This window comes from Thermothelomyces thermophilus, chromosome 1 (assembly GCF_000226095.1).
Source record: "Thermothelomyces thermophilus ATCC 42464 chromosome 1, complete sequence".
NCBI lineage: Eukaryota > Fungi > Ascomycota > Sordariomycetes > Sordariales > Chaetomiaceae > Thermothelomyces > Thermothelomyces thermophilus.
In genome coordinates, this window is record NC_016472.1 from 6,040,410 (window position 1) to 6,058,589 (window position 18,180).

The 18,180-nt window shown below is 54.9% G+C and overlaps 7 protein-coding genes across 7 annotated transcripts; 2 read left to right on the forward strand and 5 right to left on the reverse strand.

The window, feature by feature from the left end:
* Positions 1 to 289: 289 nt before the first annotated feature.
* On the forward strand, positions 290 to 1,779 carry MYCTH_2297244 (uncharacterized protein). The gene is made up of 3 exons (XM_003659755.1): positions 290 to 693; positions 772 to 831; positions 916 to 1,779. The coding sequence occupies exons 1-3, from the start codon at positions 586 to 588 to the stop codon at positions 1,747 to 1,749; spliced, it is 1,002 nt and encodes a 333-aa protein (XP_003659803.1). The 5' UTR covers positions 290 to 585; the 3' UTR covers positions 1,750 to 1,779.
* A 1,360-nt stretch (positions 1,780 to 3,139) lies between these two features.
* Positions 3,140 to 4,588, reverse strand: MYCTH_2033980 (uncharacterized protein; the record flags this gene model as incomplete). Its single annotated transcript, XM_003659756.1, has 4 exons — positions 3,140 to 3,323; positions 3,441 to 4,113; positions 4,199 to 4,337; positions 4,487 to 4,588. Coding segments are annotated over 4 exons (1,098 nt in total), but the record flags the coding sequence as incomplete, so codon positions are not given.
* A 1,602-nt stretch (positions 4,589 to 6,190) lies between these two features.
* On the reverse strand, positions 6,191 to 6,607 carry MYCTH_2297246 (uncharacterized protein). Its single transcript, XM_003659757.1, has one exon. The coding sequence runs from the start codon at positions 6,584 to 6,586 to the stop codon at positions 6,371 to 6,373; it is 216 nt and encodes a 71-aa protein (XP_003659805.1). The 5' UTR covers positions 6,587 to 6,607; the 3' UTR covers positions 6,191 to 6,370.
* Positions 6,608 to 7,808, reverse strand: MYCTH_2297247 (uncharacterized protein). Its single transcript, XM_003659758.1, has one exon. The coding sequence runs from the start codon at positions 7,572 to 7,574 to the stop codon at positions 6,849 to 6,851; it is 726 nt and encodes a 241-aa protein (XP_003659806.1). The 5' UTR covers positions 7,575 to 7,808; the 3' UTR covers positions 6,608 to 6,848.
* Positions 7,809 to 9,230: 1,422 nt separating this feature from the next.
* Positions 9,231 to 11,644, reverse strand: MYCTH_2089196 (uncharacterized protein; the record flags this gene model as incomplete). Its single annotated transcript, XM_003659759.1, has 2 exons — positions 11,476 to 11,644; positions 9,231 to 11,425 (listed from the first exon to the last, which is right to left on the reverse strand). Exons 1-2 carry the CDS (start codon positions 11,636 to 11,638, stop codon positions 9,231 to 9,233), a joined length of 2,358 nt encoding a protein of 785 aa, XP_003659807.1. The 5' UTR covers positions 11,639 to 11,644.
* Positions 11,645 to 12,421: 777 nt separating this feature from the next.
* On the reverse strand, positions 12,422 to 13,854 carry MYCTH_2297251 (uncharacterized protein). Its single transcript, XM_003659760.1, has 2 exons — positions 13,137 to 13,854; positions 12,422 to 13,069 (listed from the first exon to the last, which is right to left on the reverse strand). Exons 1-2 carry the CDS (start codon positions 13,648 to 13,650, stop codon positions 12,624 to 12,626), a joined length of 960 nt encoding a protein of 319 aa, XP_003659808.1. The 5' UTR covers positions 13,651 to 13,854; the 3' UTR covers positions 12,422 to 12,623.
* Positions 13,855 to 16,316: 2,462 nt separating this feature from the next.
* On the forward strand, positions 16,317 to 18,062 carry MYCTH_2297253 (uncharacterized protein). The gene is made up of 5 exons (XM_003659761.1): positions 16,317 to 16,565; positions 16,662 to 16,824; positions 16,923 to 17,009; positions 17,083 to 17,246; positions 17,323 to 18,062. The coding sequence occupies exons 1-5, from the start codon at positions 16,393 to 16,395 to the stop codon at positions 17,861 to 17,863; spliced, it is 1,128 nt and encodes a 375-aa protein (XP_003659809.1). The 5' UTR covers positions 16,317 to 16,392; the 3' UTR covers positions 17,864 to 18,062.
* The last annotated feature ends 118 nt before the right edge of the window (positions 18,063 to 18,180 follow it).

The window sequence follows — 18,180 nt, forward strand, 5'->3', positions numbered from 1 at the left end:
CTCGCCTGGCCCTGTGCGGCTAGTATGTATGTACAGTATGTATGTATGTATGTACTGTACATACATACCCTAACAGAGTCCATGCCGCCCGGCATCCTGACACTCGTGAAATCTCATCTCTGTTACCTGTGTTTCCTCACAGGGCATTGCAACGCAGAAAAACAAAGGATTTCTCGCAAGCGCATCGCCAACTGACACGAAGCCCCTTAACCCTGATGATCGCTGCCTTTACGGGGTGGCGGCAGTGTTTCTCTTTTCTTTTCTTTTTTTTTTTTTTGGGGGGGGGGGGGGGGGCGTTGTCGTGGGGCTTGTGAGAATCAACATGGGATACGGGTCTAAGTATCTTAAATACAAATACCAGTAGCCAAGGTGCTGAATCTTGTCTTCACCTCCAACCCGCCACGTCCGGTTCGTCTCTTGGTTCACTCCCGCGCCTGGTGCCCTTTCATTCGTCTCTTCTCTCCTCTTCTTCTCTTCTTGACTAGGCCTTCTTTCAACTTCAATTCATTGCTGGCTGGCCAGCCGTTCATTACCTTGCTTCGCTCATAAAAAAAAAAAGACTTAGCACCATCACATCTGCCCAAGATGCATCAACCGTTCGGACACTTGCTCGTTGCTGGAGTCATGGCCGCCTCGGCCGTCTCGTCGTTTTCCTTGGCTCCCACGGGCAGCGAAGTCGCTCGGCTTGTGGCGGTAATTATACACCTCCTCCACCCTACCAAACCCGCTTTGCTGTCGCGTATCAGAGGAACTGATCTTATCTCTCCACAGGCTCCCATCTTGGCTCTGGCCGTCCCCGCCCACGGCCTGCCTGGCATTGAGGCTCGCATTGTAAGTTGTTCACCGTTCACTCATCATCGCCATACTTTGTCTATCCTCGTCTTACTGCAAGCGCTGACCCAAAATTCCCTGCAGCCTCACCACCAAGGAGCCAATGTCCAGGGTAATCGGAACGGTCGTAATGGCCGGAACCGGAACAACGCCCGTGACGTTGCCGATCACGAGGAGGACGACGATGATGTGGAGGACGACGACGTGATCGAGCTTGAGTCCCGCGCTCCTCACCACCAGGGAGCCAATACCCAGGGCAACCGGAACGGTCGTAATGGCCGGAATCGGAACAATGCCCGTGACATCCTCGCGTCCCTCGAGACCCGGGAGCCTCACCATCAGGGCGCCGGTGCCGGTACCAACGCCAACGGCAACGCCCGGGGCAATCTCAGGGGGAACGGCAGGGGCGGTGTCAGGGGTAGCGGCAGGGGCCGGAACAGGGGCAACGGCAACGGCAACGGCGCGGGCAACGGTGCTACCAACCAGACCGCCGTCTTCGATCTGGAGTCGCGCGCGCCCCATCATCAGGGCGCCAACACCAACGCCAATGGCCGGAACCGTGGGAACGGCCGCATCAACCGAGTCAACCGCATCAACGCCCGCGACGTCGAGTCGCTCGAGTCGCGCGCCCCCCACCATCAGGGCGCCGGAGCCAACACAAATGGCAACGGCCGGAACAGGAACAACGCCAACGGCAGGAACAGGAACAACAACACCAATGCCAATGCCAACAGTGCCAACGGTAGGAACAACAACAACAACAACAACAACGGGCAGGCCTTCGGTTTGCTCGAAACCCGCGAGCCTCACCACCAGGGCGCGAGTGCCAACGCCAACGGCCGGAACCGCGGGAACGGCCGGGTCAACCGTGTCAACCGTATCAACGCCCGTGATCTCGAGGCCCTCGAGCACCCATGAACCCTTCCAGGAGAGAACAACAGCATTCAAGAGCAGCTTAGGGTGGATCAGATCTGTCCCTAAGTCGAGCAGATTTGATGACGAACGAAGGGGGGGGGGGGGGAATTCGTGTTTCCTGGGCTTATTTTATGGCATGTTTCCTTCCATACTGACCAGAGGGATTGAGGACGGAACGTGTCGTATTGGTTGGCGACGGGATATTTTCGACCCGACCCACTGAGGGGTGATAGGTAGCAGAAACTACGGAAAGCTGTCCAAGTCATTTTAGTAGCGTGATCCAGGCCAATGGACAATGAAACTTGTATATATATAATAAGATGATGTCACTGGTGTTATCCTTGTCTGCCTGGTAGCACTGGGCTCGGGAGAAAAATCTACCTTAAGTCGTAAGCCAGGAGTCGAGCTAGCAGATTTTTGGACTATTATTAACGTACAGTAGTAACCTTGTCAACATAGCCATGACCCCTGAACACTTTAAGTCAATTGTGCATCGAGACTTTCTGACTGAAGTACACTCATATACCTGAATAGCCTCAACCAATACCTTATGAATGCTGGTATGTTAACACCTACGAGGTAGATACGTGGGTAGGTAGGTAGGTAAGGAGGCATATTATCTCCCCTTCAGGACAACCATGGCAAGGGCAGGAACGCCAACGCTGGTAACACGAACCACGCAGAGAGTGAACCGAAACCGACTTGAGATATCATCATCAAGATGTTTGCGGGTTGTCGTTATGTAATTACCTTGGATAAGCCAGATTACCTCCCGAACCCTAAAGCAATACTACCCTTGCTAACCCCTGTAAGCGAGAAAGGAATGATGATATTAAAGAGAAAATGAAGAGAGAAAAAAAATTCATGCCCAAGAAATTCATGCCCAAGGGATATCTCATGTATCTTGTACTTATTTCATCAAGAAAGAAAAACTCATCGCACAAACCCTATTATTGTCCTCGATATGAATGAGTAGTTACCCCCTTAATTATCCACCCCTTCCGGTGATCGACCGATCGGGCCTGCCGATGGCGTGTATCTCGGCGAGGTTCTCCTCGTCGCCGCCGCCGCCGGCGGCAGAGGTCGGGGCCGGGGGGTTGCCCGACGACGACGATGGCGGCTTGGCCACCGCCACCGAGTCGACGCTCGCCGTGCTGGTCGCCACCACCGTGACGTCGTCGTCGGCGCGGTTGCCGTGCCGAGACGTGGTGGTCCAGCTAGTGCCGCCCAGCGGGGCGCGGTTGTGATGGCTACTACGGCGGGCCGCGGCGGAGGCGGAGGCGGCGGCGCCGGCGAAGTGAGACATGCGGTGGGCCGACGACGCCTTGGAGCGGCCGCAGTAGCGGCCGGCGCCGCTGTTGACGTTGGCGTAGCTGCTGCTGCCGGGCCCGCTGCCGCCGAGGGCGGGGAAGAGGCGGACGAGGACGAGGCGGAGGGTGGGCATGCAGGTGCACATGATGCCGACGTTGATCTCGACGGTGGACCAGAGCGAGACGGGGAAGTTGTCCCAGGAGGCGTTGTCGGATGAGGCGAAGACGACGAGGGATTGCAGGCGGATGATGGAAACCACGGTGACGCTATTTTGTGTTTTTTTTTTTTAAACACGTATGATTAGTTTCCAAGGACTGAAAAATAAAAAGATGGTGGGAGAGGGGGGGGGAGAGAGAGAGAGAGAGAGAAAAGGAGAAACGTACAAAGTGCCAACGACAAACATGAGGGCGACGCCGACTTTCTTTTTCCAGTTGAGCTTGAGCGAGCGGATCTGGGCCAGGGGGGTGGCGAGCATCCAAAGGTCGAGGACGATGCTGATGATGGCGTTGGACCAGGCGATGGCGTTGGAGTTGAGGCACTTGCCCTCGTGCTCGCCGTCCCAGTGGGTCCAGAAGTAGCTGACGGGTGTGCACTGGAAGACGGCGACGAAGAAGTAGAGGACGCCCCAGACGACGTTGAAGGCGAGGGTAGCCCAGAGCAGGCGGCGGACGCCCCGGGTGGGGAAGATGCGCAGGTAGAAGAAGAGGATGCATAGCTTAACCAGCATGACCTGGGCAAAGTAGAGGACGGCCATGAGGTAGAAGTAGAAGAGGAAGTTGGTGATCTCTTCGGGGGTCAGGGCCCAGATGTCCTTGCCCACCCCGTTAGGAATGATGCCGACGTGGATGATGACGATGCTGGGGATTGCAAAGGCGACGAGCACGGCGACGGCGTAGTCGTCGGGTGACAGGCTGCGCGTCACAAAGATCTTGAAGCCGAGCCGGACCGCCACCATGCCGCACGATATCACGGCCAGCACGATCGAGGCGATGGGGAAGCCGACCGCCCGGTTCCGGGGCAGCACGCCGCACTCGGTGTTTGTGAGGTTCTTTGCCGCTGTTGTGTTGTTTCACCAAGAAATCCAAGGAGTCAGCCCATGCCGAGAGGAAGCAGAGAGTGATGATAGTCAACGTCAACATACCGAGCGCCTCCTTGACGGTGCAGTTGGCCTTGATACACAGCGTGACCTGTTTCTGGAGAGGCTCGTTGGTGCACACACAGGCGGGTGTTGGGTCCCTCTTGCAGGCCGAGTCCATGACGCCTTCAACGAGGCAAGTGGCCTGTCGGGAATAAAGAAAAACCCATTAGTTTCCCTCTTTCTCTTTCTCTTTCTCTTTCTCTTCCTCTTCCTCTTCCCTCCTCGACCGAACTCAATCACCCCAGAGGAAAAAGAAAAGGGAAAACAAAAATCGTAGGACAACGAACATACCGCACAGGAAGGCAGAGCTTGGAGCGTCGCTGTCATGTCCGCAGACGCCGTCGGCACCACCGCCGCCAGCAGCCCGAAGACTAGCCATAGAATCGCTTTCATCATGATCATCGTCTTTGTTGATTCGAAAGGAGGGCGAAGAGGGCCGGGGTTGGTTCCCCTCGTGATGTGTATTTGCGCGAGCGATACGACGAAGGAGCGACTGCGCTGGCGAGCAGCGAGCGGTGGCGGCGGCGGCGAGGGGTGGGAAAGGGGAGGGAGGAAGGGGGAGGAGAGGAAACTTCTACATAAAGACGTTGCAGTCGATCGATAGATGGATGGTTCGGTTGGTGGCTCAGCAAGAGAGACTGCGTGGATCAGGGCCTCAAGGCTCAAGTCATGGGCAACTCCATTCATCCGGAACCAAAACGGTCGCCTTATAGTGATCCACGGTGGTAGCCAGCTGCCGACTAGTGCAGTCACGCTACGGGGGTAGCCCTTGATGGCCACATGCTGCGATCCGACTCTGCCCAGCAGGGCGGGTCCGCCTCGGTTACGCTACCAATGAACTACTGAACAGACTACGAGTACACACAAGTGAGGCATGTGCTGCGTAAGCGTAGAATTCTAGTCGTGTATATACACTACTCTGAGTACGGCTTGGTACCGGATCTGATCGTGCCATGCTATATTCAACTATCCCTGCCAATATCAACGTGGAACGCCCATGAGCCCGCAAGGGCTTGAAGAAACAAAAAAATTACCGTACCCCAGACCAGGCATCCCGATGATGGGCCGCGATAAGGTAGCAGCGACTAGTGTAGTCTCAAACTGCTCTGCTATGACTATTGTCTTGGGGGGATCATGTATGGATGGATATACACATACGGAGTAGTAAATTAGTCCGTAGAAGCATGGCTCCATGCGTACCAGAGAAAAAAGAAGAGACCGCGCGACCGCGCGACCGCGAGGCCAAAAAGGGTGCCTACACTAAACGCGGGCAACCTCGGAAAAAGGGTAAATCTCTGAGGGATGATCTACAAAGCGATCAATGGGGAAGTTCGTGCGGTAGAAAAAAGTGCATTTCTTGCCATGCGTTCGCCAGATCCCAAGGGGCGATCCGTGCACTGACTGCCGGGCAGACCCACGCAACAGATCAGGTACGATCGGCCGGGTTTGGTTGGCAAGGGCAGGAACCGGGTTCCCCCTTTCATGGTTTCTCGTCACTTGATTGGTCAGTCGGAGCCAGCTAACCGGCCACGAGGTCACATTCTCGCTTATCGTTTTCTGACTCGCCCCACATGGCGGCGATGTCGGGGTGTGACTTTGCCTGAAGAACCATGAGCCAAGGCAACTGTTCGCGTGGTAGCACGTTTTTGCCTTACTGTGTAGGTTCGTTGAGACCAACACTGTTTGACAAGGAACCACGCAGTCACGTGGTCTCCCGCAACATTACCCCAGGATGTTCTCGGGGCGGCAGGTACTCCGCAACAAGAGCACGCAGTCAAAGTCATATCTGGCTGCGAACGCTGCCTTCGAGTTCCTGGTGGGTCTATCAAGCCGCCGAGCTGATCCCTGAGTGTGATCGTTCTGCACAGTGTGTTCTCGATAGGGATGAATGCAGAATGTTAGAAAACAGCCTACAGTGATCCCTGGCAGCGGGTGTAAATGGTGTCCCGCACTCGAGTCGCGGTGGGGTTTCGTTACGGCGCTGCCATGGAAGCTCCGAGACGTCTTGAGCCGGATTGGTTTCGAGAACCGTTGAGGATGATCTGGGCCGAGAACTCGTGGGAGCAGCGGCATATGTATATCTCTCAACTGAGTAGCGTAAAATGAACAGCGCATGCAGCAGGCAGCTGCTTCCCAGCCACCAATGCCCAGACGCAACACCGGCCTTGCCATAGTCTATCGCCCGTAAGTCTGATACCAGAGGTTGCAGACGGTCTCACGCCAATCCGGGCCGTATTCCGCCTCCCAAATACCCGCAATCTCACTCGCAACCTCCTCGCTCACATCTTTCCACTCCGCTCCCCGCGTCTCGTCCGCATGTCTCGCCCACGTTGTGATGTCGAAGCAGTGCCCTGCCCACACTCCCCTGGAGATGTTTGACGTGTCGTGCATACTGACGTATGACGATGTTGACCAACAGATGCGTGACATGACGACTTCGCCAAAGCCTAAAACGTCGATGCTAGGGCCGTGGATAAATTCCGGTTTCAGGGCAATGGCTTCTGAGCGGACAAACTCTTTCGTCGTCAAGTTTCTGAGAATCCATGGTTGGGTTTCGGGAAAGTACGTTGACTCTGTGACACAGATGTCCGAGTATGCCAACTCAAGTGCAGGGTCCTTGGGTTTATCGCTCCGCCTCTCCCGGACGATGCACTCAACATATATCAATTGCGACTTTGTGTTCAGATCGCATTTTATTGGAAATGCTGGGAAAGGTGAAGTGGTAAAGCGTGAATGGGACCGCGGGAAATGCCACGTCGTCGGGATAGTCGTCATCATACGGTATGTCGGTTGTCCTTTGACACAATTCATCCACCTCTTCCGCCGAGAACAATCCAGGCGGGAAGTCGCCCGGTTTGACGTCTTCTCCTACACAGACGATGTTCTGACCTGCCCATCGCCCTAAGAACGAAGTGTAATAATCGTGGACATAATCTTGACCGATGGCCCAGAAGTATCGACTCGTGAGACCGAGGCAAATGACGTCTTCGATAGACTCAAGATGAGCAAAGATAAGTCGATGCAGTTCCACAGGAAGGTCGGAAAAGGTGATGGGAGGGACGATGTCCAGCCCGTGGTCGCCGTCTTTGGCTTTTGCCCGCTTGTGTGGTTGTCGGGAGCCGGCCAGCATTTCGCCATCGGCTTTACGCTTCGAACGTTTGCTCATCCAGATCTCATGCGAGTCGCCAGCGGCCACGTGGGCGACACAACGGTCGCTTTGAGACTGGCTTAGCGGAGATGTATTATGCGGTCGAACAGGGACCGCGAGGAGGGTCACGAGGGTCCTGGCTGACCCGTCAAAAAGCATCTCTCCAAGTGTGTATCCCCAATCCAAGGCCATCTTCGCCCGGGGGGCCGCCAGTTGAAAAGTCTGCCCCATCTCGAAGGCTGTATCTCGTGGGGTGGAAGGACGACCAAATTGGCAGAGTCGGAGCGTCGGCGCGGATTGGTATTCTGGCGTTGTCACACCGAGCCGAGCCGAAGACCGCTGATGGAAGATAGTTGTGTTAAAATCAAGATAGTTTAATAGTTTGATGTCTCTGGAAGTTCGTAGGTTCCTGTATGCTGGCCCTGCAGCCAGGTATAAATAAGAAGAGGGTAGAACAACAAAGGCTCCGCCCCACAATACCAGGACCCACTAGGGCTTATCTAATCTAACCTTACACGAAGGATGCGTCCGCAGGCAACGTACTGCATCAACCGCTAGCCATCCAAGCCCTCTCTCTTGTCACGCTGACCCTGCCATTGTGTCGGGCAAAGCCTGATGACAGGGACACTACCAGCCGTGCAGGCACTCGCCCAAACCAACTGAACTCCATTTTCGTTTGTCGTAGTCTCTAGCCAGTAGAATTCCGGACATTTGCTGGGGATTTCAACTTATCGTATGTAGTGAGTGGATATTTCCATCGATTCAGGTCTTCCCCAGTCAAGAAAGCGGCGTGGCCATTCTCAATCATAGTCACGATCCATGGTGCCACTTCCGGGATGTCTCTAAGTGGGTTTGTGAACATCTTGACTGTCTCCCGCCAACCACGGTGAAACCTAAGACCAAGGATACCTAAGAAAAGAGAAGCATCCAGAGCCGAGAGGAATGATAGGATCGGCTCGAGAATAGGAGGGTAATAGATGAATGTAGTGAATGGAACTGTTGTGGGTTTCACGTTGAGACCGACTACCCTGTTGGATTCCCATTTTGGCTGTACTAGTAGCTGTTGTGCCTTGACGTTGTGGCTGCTAAGTAGGTGTTAAGTAGGTGTTGTAGCTGTTGAAAAATTGTGCTGAAGTGAGAAGAGCAAGTGAGTTGAGAAACCAATGCTCTTTTGTACCGGTCGAGCCTGCACCACTTGAGCATCTAAATTTCCAGGACATTCGGCCTGCTATGTCCATCCCTTGGCCAAATGTGAGACTTGCCGTGGCAACCAAATTTTGTTTACTCCCCCTGATTTTGCAAGCAACTGTCACTTTGCGATCGTCGTATGGCAATCGAACGGCAGGGTTCGATGCCGCTGCATAGGTAAGATGAAGGACCGAATTGGATAAGTAGAGCATGCACTAAGTATAAGCAATTGATTGTCTGTTTATTTTTCTAAGCAAGGATGTCGACAAGCTCAATGTCTCGACTCGACCTGGATGGCCTCTTGCCCCGATCTAGCTCCTCTGGAACACACCTCGACAGACCCGTCTGACCCTTGCCTGAGGGTTCCCGAGATGCACGCTCCACCAGACGAAGGCAATGTCAACGACGCTGAAGAACGACCATGTCCAAACGAGTCATCCAGTTACGCGATGAGATCCGCGCCCGCTCGACCGAGCCGGAGAGATGCGAGTTGTGCAAACACCGGATGAGCTTCTCGAGGAAAACTCCGGAGTCCAGCTTCTGGCCGCCCGCCTGCTACCACGTCATGTCCGCCCATTTCGCCGAGTAGAAGGACGCTAGTCCTCCGCCAAAACACCAGTCCTCCAATGCCCGCCACCACGCTCTCGGTAGTGGCAGCGCCGGAGGTGTCTGTCCACCTAGTCCCAAACCGAATGCCCATCACCTCAAGTCCTCCGGCTCTTTCCGGAGGATTTCTCCCATTCGAGAGTAGAGCCTCTCGTCTTCACGTTTCCACGGCTTGTCCCCAGGGAAGACTACCTTCCGTAGCTCGTTCATCAACGGCGCAAGGGGCTGGTAGTACTGTGTGAAGTATTTAGTAGTCGTGTTCATGAACGTCTCCTCCTTTGACACAACGATGAGCTTCATCCCGGCCAGCTCCTCTGCACGCTCATCCGTATCGACGTAGTTCCACTTGTCGAACCGTCGAACGACTCTGTCCTTCTTTGGCCCGTCGAAGTGAATACATATCCAGAACAGCACCCAAAAGAATGATTCAAGGTCGTGCATGAATGAGTGTTGCTCGCCCTGAAGTGCCCCAATGGCCATAAAAGCCCATGTGCCAGTCTTCCCTTTTGCTCCTGAGGTACCAACACGTCGCTCGTTGATGGCGAGATCCAAGTCAATCAAAAATCCGCGATTGTCCTTATCGATCATAAGGTTGTTGAGAGAGATATCCCGATGAAGGAGGCCGGCGTTTTGCCGTAGCGACTTATGCCCTTCGATACAGTCGGCTAGCGCAGCGAGTAGTACCTGTCGAGAGCCCGCTTCGTAGATAGGGATCCCGCAGTCAGAAAGGATGAGACGCCGGTGCACTCGATTTGGTAGTACATCGCTACCAGCTTTGGTCGGTGATATAGAACAGTGTCGCTTGCTAGGCGGCAAGGGAGCACCAGTTTGGTCAGACGACCGCTTCGTGCTAGTGATGCTACGGCTCCGACTAGTACGTGATCGACCTACTATGTATATGTTCGGTGAAAGTTGCGATCGATCCTCCTGGTAGTTCGACGCCTTGGTGACATCCAGCCCCTTCCGGACGTTGTTTTGGACATCGTCATCCGCATTCCGTACCTGAACGGTTTGGTGGTAATAATACCGGGCCACATAAACCGTACCTTTGGCAGTCGCTTCACGGAGCAACCCGCCCTCGTCTTCGCGCTCTGGGTACTGCCATGAATCTTTGACAACAAACTGGGTATCCGGGTCTTCATAGCGGTATGCTTTCCAGCAGGTCGTTGCTCGGCCAGCGATACAACGTGCACGTCTTATTACCCTATCGAGGATAAACCGCTCAGTCGTACCCTCCCGCGTGATCTCGATGAACCGTTGGCCCTTTGCCGTTATGATCGTCGGGTCGAACCCAAGCTCTTCCTCGCTCATCCAGAGAAATCCAAGGATCGTAGACACGAACCGCAGTCCGTCCTTATTGATATCAAATTGCTCAGAGGCGATGCCCCCGAGCCGGTCAAACACCCATACTCTCATGAGAGATCCGCAGAGGGTGAAGCCCAAGACAAAGCGACGGGTATCCTGAGCGGCGAGCACTTCCCTAGCGTACCTGCCGAGATCGAGCCGCGCGTCTGAAGGGATATCGGCGGATGGGTTGCTCTTTAGCTCGCCAGGCACGAGGATCTGGCTCCAGTGACACCTCGAATGTTTCCCAGCGGTCGGGTCGTTTACAAAGCCGATATCCATCTTCCGTTTCCCGACAGAGCCGGCAATTGGCTCGTTAGGCTTCGCTAACGGTCTTCGTTTATATGCCGGAGCCGAGTTATAGCTCTCTGCAAATGACGCCAGCTTCTCGGTGAAATCGGCAAACCAACTCAGCACATCATCCTGCTTCGCTTCCTCGGGCCAACCCCTCCAGCCGTTGCCAAAGAGCGGGTCGCTACCTTCCAAACAGTCCTCAAAGAACGTCTTAGATGCGGTCTCCAGATTTCGTACCGAGCCAAAATACGTCTTGTGGAAGTCCCGGAGGTCGACATACATAGGGCCGAGCTCCTCCTTAAGAACGCTATCCACGTATTTACGGTGCTCGGACGAATTGGCGAAGCTACCAGTGTTGCGCAGCCATGGGGTCTGTTGGAGGGAAGAGGCTATCGGTCGGGGAGGCGGAGTGGCTTCGGTAACGGCGTCGTAGACTCGGTCCCAGATGAGGGTATCGTCTAGATGGTCGGCGAGTGCTGCGTTTAGGACAGGCTTGATGCGGTCGAGGTCGAAGTCGTCGGAGTCGAGCGAGAGTTCAAGGCGCAGGAGATCGCTTCGAAGGGTGCCACGACCCGCCCTTGCAGGTAGTAGGCGGGCGGCAGGAAGATTCTGTGCCGTGGATAGAAACGCAAGTACGAGCTTCCGGAGATCTATATGAAGGTTAGATGAGCATATAGCCAACGAAGCTGGAGTGTCATACCTTCTTGGTCAAGTTGGCCAAGCGCGTCTGGAATGCTTAAGATCGTCCTGTCCGAGCCTGAGCAGACCGTATTGAACGAAGCGCGGAAGGCATCAAGGCCGTTCCCGATGGGATTATCCTCAATGATCTTTGACTGCGGTTGGTCTGCCATTGCGGACGGCATGCTCTCGATGTGAATGAAGTGGGAAAAGCGGGAAAGAGAGCGGAAGAGGCGCGTCCTGTGGCATGCTGGCTGCTTCCGCCGGATTTAGTCAGCAGAGTTCGTCGCTCGCACACCTACGGAGTAGCGCCTTTTGCATCCTTGCCGACCAGCTTCCCCGCCATCGCAGCCAATCAGAGGACGATTGGCTGCTTGTGCTGCGCCAAGCCTTACGGTGCCACGGCACAGCCAGTTTCACCGTTTTCTTGAAATGGAGATCACTAACAGAGGAAAAGAGGCGCCCGTTTTCGGCTCCTGGAACCACCTGTTTTCTGACCCCTCTTCCCAGAAAAGATAAGACTTTTGACTTTTAGACGCCGGACTAGTAGTACTCAGGTCGGTGACAACTGGGGAATCCCCGGTCGCTTTCCCAGCACGAGTGTCTGGAAGTACTTCAATTTCATTGGTACGTACGTCTTGGACGCCCAAAATCCCCTGTTGACGCATGGCCTCCTCAAGTTCAGAACACGTCACGGCATCTGCTCAGGTTGGGACATGCAGCGTTGTGGCCCGAATCTGATGGTCTTTCACTTCTAACACGGTAGACTCCGAAGTCTGCGCACTATTAATATGTTGATCTGAAATGCTTCAGTGCAGCTTCTAAGCAGAACAATCATACGTTTATCGACGGACAGGGCTGGTCTTTTCCCGGCCGCCAACTCAGCCCATCGATTGCCGCCTTGACAAATATACCCGCGGCCGGCAAGGCGGATCTACTGATGATTCACCGACAACACGATCCCGTCGAAAACATGATTCTCTGACATGACACCAGCATTCACTCTTGACCCAACTCCCTAGTTTATTGCAAGAATTAGCCCAGCAGGAGAAGGCAACCCCTTCCTTTGCCTGCTAAATGGCTGTCATATCCCCTTGCATTCCTATCACCAACGCTCAAACACGGCATATCCTGTGTGCTACAGCCTATCATGCGCCCAAGCGAGGAGTTTCAGGGGCACCGCGAATTCCAATAGAACTCAAAAGCCTCCAAAGCCTCAAGCTCGCGCTCGCTCGGTTGAAGCATAATGTCCGCCCATCCGCCCTCCCTCCATTCGTCGTTGTACGGCACGACGATCATGGCCTTGCAGTACTCCCAGTAGTCAGGATACCAACCGGCCTGCCCCCAGTCTACAATTCCCGATACAGTGATCTGACTTCCATCAGGTGATTTCAGAACGAGAATGTTGCCGGGATGTAGGTCCCCGTGGGTTAGACATATTGGTGCGGCATCCGGCAACATAGGCCGGTAAGGGTCCGGATTTCTGTCTTCAACGGGCACCCAAGGTGCCGATACAAACTGTACAAAGTCATGGAATGCTCGGGTACTTGTAAACGGGCCTTTGTGCTGGTCTGGGCTAAAGTAGAGATCTTGAACTGGCCCTCGGTTTAAGGAACCTGTTAGAATTTAAGTTAGCAACAGAGAAACGGAGCCTTTGATATTGCATATTTAACCAGAACGTACCGATGAACTGACCGGCAAGGCTTTGCCCCACCGATCTTAGGCTTCTTACTATACCAGCTAGTTGTTGAGACACGGAAGCCTTGTCCTTCTGACTGAGCGTTTCCCATGCATCCCGAAGTGTCTGGCCAGGAAGGAAACTCATATAGATGAAATTCGACTCGTATCCTGGGTCACGGGTCGACTTCCAGCCAAACACCTCGGGGGCAGGGACACCGTCGGGGAGAATCTTGTTGATGACACGCAGTGCCAGGGCCTCTTCCAAGTGAACCCTGGAACGATGGCCAAACTTGACAAGCAAGCCCGGTTCCTGGAACTCCTGAAAGTGCCAAACTCCATCGCAGCCCAATGGCTTTCCGCTTGCGTCTAGCACCTCTTGCGGGCTCGGTAGCTTGCGGCAACTGCGCGTACCGTGGTACTGGCTGACGAAAAAGGAAGAGTCCAGGAAGTCGAACTCGGCAAGAGATATATCAGGAAGCTGGGACAGCACCATTTCAAGCCCCCCACGTTCCGCCATTGCAAGTGCGCGTTGGATCGTCCAGAATCCGAAATTCGTCTGGGGGAATTCAATGCTCGCAGGAGGAGGCGGGGTAAAACTTGACTCTGGAAGCGCACAGGAGGATAGGCCCCAAAAGCAGCATTTTTTTGGATGGTTGAATCGATCGAGTTGTAAGTGGGGAGCGGGTGCCAGGGCGGTTGCCCAGGTTGAGGTGGTTGTTCGAGGAAGAAGGCCGACCGAGTGAGGGGTCGGCCTGAAGTGCGGGACATCCATTGGGGACGGGATCCTAGCGCCGAAAATGCATCTCCACCGCGAATGCGCGGGACGCGTTCTACACTCGATGACTCGATGGGTGTGAACGAACTCGCCTGGTGAACGAGGGTAATTTCCAGAGATAGGGGTCCATGTTCTACGTAACTTACTGCGTACCTTACGACGTACAGTACCTTGCTATCCGACCTCCCAGGCATCTGGTTACCTTCGAGCCTCTTCAAGTCTGGCGTACCCGTAGCCGCGATTACAGAAATTAAAACGCAGACTCGTTGCATTTCTAATTAACTATTTCTATCTAACAAATCGCATGTTATTCACCAGTTCGACCACATCTCGGACGGCCCAGGGTGAAAGTGATCAGTGATCACCTCCCTGAAGTACTCCTTCGGCCACGACCGCGGAAGCGATGAAGCCAACCGTGCCACCAGGCATATTAATTAGAAGTACTTAAGTAAGCCATCTCGGCGGTCAGTGGCAATGTCACGCCGTTTGGCACCCGTCCTTCCGAAATCTCGCGCCAAAGCACTGCCGGGCTGGATCACCGGATGGCTAGGTTGGGGGTAGGGTTGGCGTCAGCGAAACATGTGTTCATGATGAGAAGAATAGTTCCCAGTTCAGAGCTGGAGGATGTCAATCCAAATGGTGGGCGGCTGGGCTCTGTGGAATTATGTATTAATTAATTAAACCACGTGTTTCTCGAAAGGAAAAACGTCTGCATTATTAGGTAGCCACTCGGGTTCTTTCAGTTAAACGATTACCAGGTCCAGCAGATCACCCGAACCGGATCTCATCCGGTCCCGAGGAAGGTAGATAACCTCTTCAATGGCGGGAGGGGTGGCAGGCGCCCAATTTTCCCCGAGGCCAAGAGGCTGAGACGAAGATCGCTGCCCAGCAGGGATCGAATCCTCACAGGGTATGATCAACCCCGATAGTACGGATATATTAGATGGGCGTCATGCAATTGTCTCGTGGGTGATTTTGGGGGTTCTCTCGTTGCGTTTTCTTTATATTATCTTCAGCAATGTTCTTTCTTCTTCCCTCGGGTAGGTTCTGTGATCTCTTTCACAGCAATTTGCTACCGGACATTATACTATTATGACAGCCACCTCAACCGTGTGCTTTCTTGTTAATACACTTTTTGATTTTCATCTATAAAGATCTTTTTGCATGTGATGCCTCCGTGAGTGGGGGAAAACGTTGAAACACGCAATTTGAAACTGCAGCCTTGGTCATCATCACAAGCTCGCACAGACGGACGGCAGTTGTGTGCCAAGAAGTTCCAAGCCGGCAAACGACGAGTGAGAGAGAAGCACAGAGGAACTGATCGGACGTCACAAGGTAGTAGAGTTGGTGTGGTTGGGTGGGCTGGCCGCAGCGGTTCGGACTTGTTGAACCGAGAGCATTATAGCGTTGTGCATCGAAATAAGGTGGTATAATACGAGTAGTGTAGGACAAACTGAAAAGCTGGTCAGCAGATTGCTATGAGCCTGATTCGCCCCCCAGACTGTGTCGTCTTGTTGCGCGTGATGGGGCCCCGGCAATCCAAGCTTAAATCGAAGAGACGGAAGCATATTCATATTGGCCAAGCGGTGGAGCGAGATTGGCCTGGCTTTTACCCCAGCTCTGCCCGCTGGCGGGTATATTGCCCGCCATTTAACCCGAACCAGTCGGCAGCGTCGCCAGCTACTTCGCTCCCGGCGAACTGGATACCCAAGAATCTTGTCCCTCCGAAAGGGCTTCCTCCCCCCCCTCCCCCGGGGGGCACCTGTTGTTTCATGTTACAGTTAGTATACTCCCATGCGGCAGCAAAACGGCCAACGGATACAACGTATGCCTACCTCGTTCGGAAAGCCTTGAGCCGAATCCCCTACCGGCCCGACTGTCGTCGAGGAACATGCGCGACACACATTGGCTCGCATAAGGGCGCAATATGCGAAGCCCATCCGGTTAGGCGCCTCGCTTAGAGATGCGCTCCTCGACGACCGTTCGCTTGGCGATGGCTTATTCCAAGTTCCGCGCCGTCTGCCGGGATCCGAACAGGGCCTGCTCCGAGAGGTTGCGCGGGCCAGGTTAACCCGGGATCCTTGTTTACAGCGTCTCTTTACCTACCTGGTACAGAAAGTCGCACGCGCACAGGCATCGGACAGACCGTCTCGAGCGCCAGGCTTTAATATCTGCCGATGGATCGTCTCCGAGCAGGGGCGGGTTGCTCGGCAGCTTAAGCGGCCGTTGTTGTATATATGTACAGTACATACCTCATGGAGGTATGGAGAATTAGTATGGAACATCGCCGGGAAAGCGGAGTCGTAAGCGGACGGGAACAAGGGGGTTGAAAGAAAGGGGGGGGGTTGTTGTGGCAAGTGTTGGTCTCGAAGGTCATATAAAACGCTGGACGGTAACCTTGCCTGTGATTTATGGTTCGAACAGGTCTCCTTCAACAAGTGTGTCAAGAGCAAGCCCTGAGACTCTTGCTAGAGAGAAGCCATCATGGCACGTCTCACCCTCGCGGGGCTGCTTGCAGTCCCCTGGCTCCTGCTCCCGGGCCTCGTGTCCGGCGACGCAGTCTTGGATCTCCAGGAAAAGGGTCGTCCCGCCATCGATGCTCAACTGGCCAAGTCGACGACATGCACCAAAGAGAAACTCCAGGTCCGCCGCGAGTGGTGAGTCTGCCGCCGCCGTCGTCCTCCTTAAGTATCCGGTTAAGCCGTGATGTCCACGCAAACTGACAGAGAGGGGGGGGGGGGGGTTGAAACCAGGGGCGACATCTCGGCCGAAGAGAAGAAGGCCTACATCGCCGCCATGCTGTGCATCATGGAGAAGCCGTCCAGGTTGGACCCGAACCAGTTTCCCGGCGCCAAGTCACGGTACGACGACTTCGTCGTCGTTCACATGAACCAGACTCTGTCCATCCACGGCACGGTAATTAATTGCCTTCCCCGAGAGGTTGCCCTCACCTCAGTGCCATGGCATCGCTGACTGACTCTTCTTCTTCTTCTTCTTCTTCTTCTTCTTCACAGGGCAACTTCCTCTCGTGGCATCGCTACTACACCTGGGTGTTTGAGCGCGCCCTCCAGGAGGAGTGCGGGTATAACGGGACCCAGCCCGTAAGACTCTCCCCCCCCCCCCCGGGGCCCCGCCAAATAACCCGTATTATGCCCGCTGACCACTTTTGCACAGTACTGGGACTGGGGGCGCTGGGCCGACGACCCGGAGAACTCGCCCATCTTTGACGGCAGCGACACCTCTCTCAGCGGCAACGGCGAGTACATTGAGCACAGGGCCTCGGGCTTCATACCCGCCGGCAACGGAGGTGGCTGCGTCAAGTCGGGTCCCTTCAAAGAGTGAGTCTCATCATCACTTATTAGTTGTCTCTTTTATCTCTCTCCAACCCTTTCCTGGCTAACCCCTTCGCCCCAGCATGGTCGTCCACCTGGGCCCCGTCGCTCCCGCCATCGACCCGGCGCCGCCGGCGAACCCGCGGCGCGACGGGTACGGCGACAACCCGCGGTGCCTGCGGCGTGACATCTCGAACCAGCTGTCGAGCAAGTACGCGCGGACGCAGGACATTGTCGACCTGATCACGACGTCGGCCGACATTGGCACCTTCCAGACGGTCATGCAGGGCGCCGGCGGCTTCGGCGTCGGCCCCGGCGGCATGGGCGTGCACGCCGCCGGCCACTTCACCATCGCCGGCGACCCGGGCGGCGACTTCTACACCTCCCCCAACGACCCGGCCTTCTGGGTCCACCACGGCATGATCGACCGCACCTGGACCATCTGGCAGAGCCAGGACCTCGACAACCGCCTCCAGGTCATCGCCGGCGGTTCCAGCATGATGGGCGGCCCTCCCCAGACCCTCGACGACCCCGTTGACCTCGGCGTCGTCGCCGACAAGGTCTATCCCATCAGGGACCTGGTCAGCGTCGTCGACGGGCCCTTCTGCTACGTCTATGAGTGAGTGAGTGAGTGACTGACGGCAGGAAGAGAGGGCGGCGGGCGTTTGGACTGGATTACTCTTGACGGGAGATGATGCTTGTACATCCCAAGCGAGCATAGGTTCATGGCAAGCTCTGCGCCTTAGCTAATAGCTGCTCATGCCGTTGCCCTTTCTCGGTCTCTGCTTGCTGAAAGGATCTCTTGAGTTGGTGGAAGGGTTCACTAATCATGCCTGGTTATTACTGCATTCGCTCGTGCATTCTTTACACTTCCAATAACCTTCCAAGGTAATGCTGAATACTTCACGGTTGTTCCATATGACGTCGTTCCCTTCCATGT

Bases quoted from the DNA above. Each gene is read 5' to 3' on its own strand.
- MYCTH_2297244 (XM_003659755.1), top strand. From the start codon at position 586: ATGCATCAACCGTTCGGACACTTGCTCGTTGCTGGAGTCATGGCCGCC. The intron at 694-771 runs GTAATTATACAC...ATCTCTCCACAG, and splicing joins AAGTCGCTCGGCTTGTGGCG to GCTCCCATCTTGGCTCTGGC. The intron at 832-915 runs GTAAGTTGTTCA...AATTCCCTGCAG, and splicing joins CTGGCATTGAGGCTCGCATT to CCTCACCACCAAGGAGCCAA.
- MYCTH_2297246 (XM_003659757.1), bottom strand. From the start codon at position 6,586: ATGCACGACACGTCAAACATCTCCAGGGGAGTGTGGGCAGGGCACTGC.
- MYCTH_2297247 (XM_003659758.1), bottom strand. From the start codon at position 7,574: ATGGGGCAGACTTTTCAACTGGCGGCCCCCCGGGCGAAGATGGCCTTG.
- MYCTH_2297251 (XM_003659760.1), bottom strand. From the start codon at position 13,650: ATGGCGGAACGTGGGGGGCTTGAAATGGTGCTGTCCCAGCTTCCTGAT. The intron at 13,070-13,136 runs GTACGTTCTGGT...AAATTCTAACAG, and splicing joins CCTTGCCGGTCAGTTCATCG to GTTCCTTAAACCGAGGGCCA.
- MYCTH_2297253 (XM_003659761.1), top strand. From the start codon at position 16,393: ATGGCACGTCTCACCCTCGCGGGGCTGCTTGCAGTCCCCTGGCTCCTG. The intron at 16,566-16,661 runs GTGAGTCTGCCG...GGTTGAAACCAG, and splicing joins CTCCAGGTCCGCCGCGAGTG to GGGCGACATCTCGGCCGAAG. The intron at 17,247-17,322 runs GTGAGTCTCATC...CCTTCGCCCCAG, and splicing joins AAGTCGGGTCCCTTCAAAGA to CATGGTCGTCCACCTGGGCC.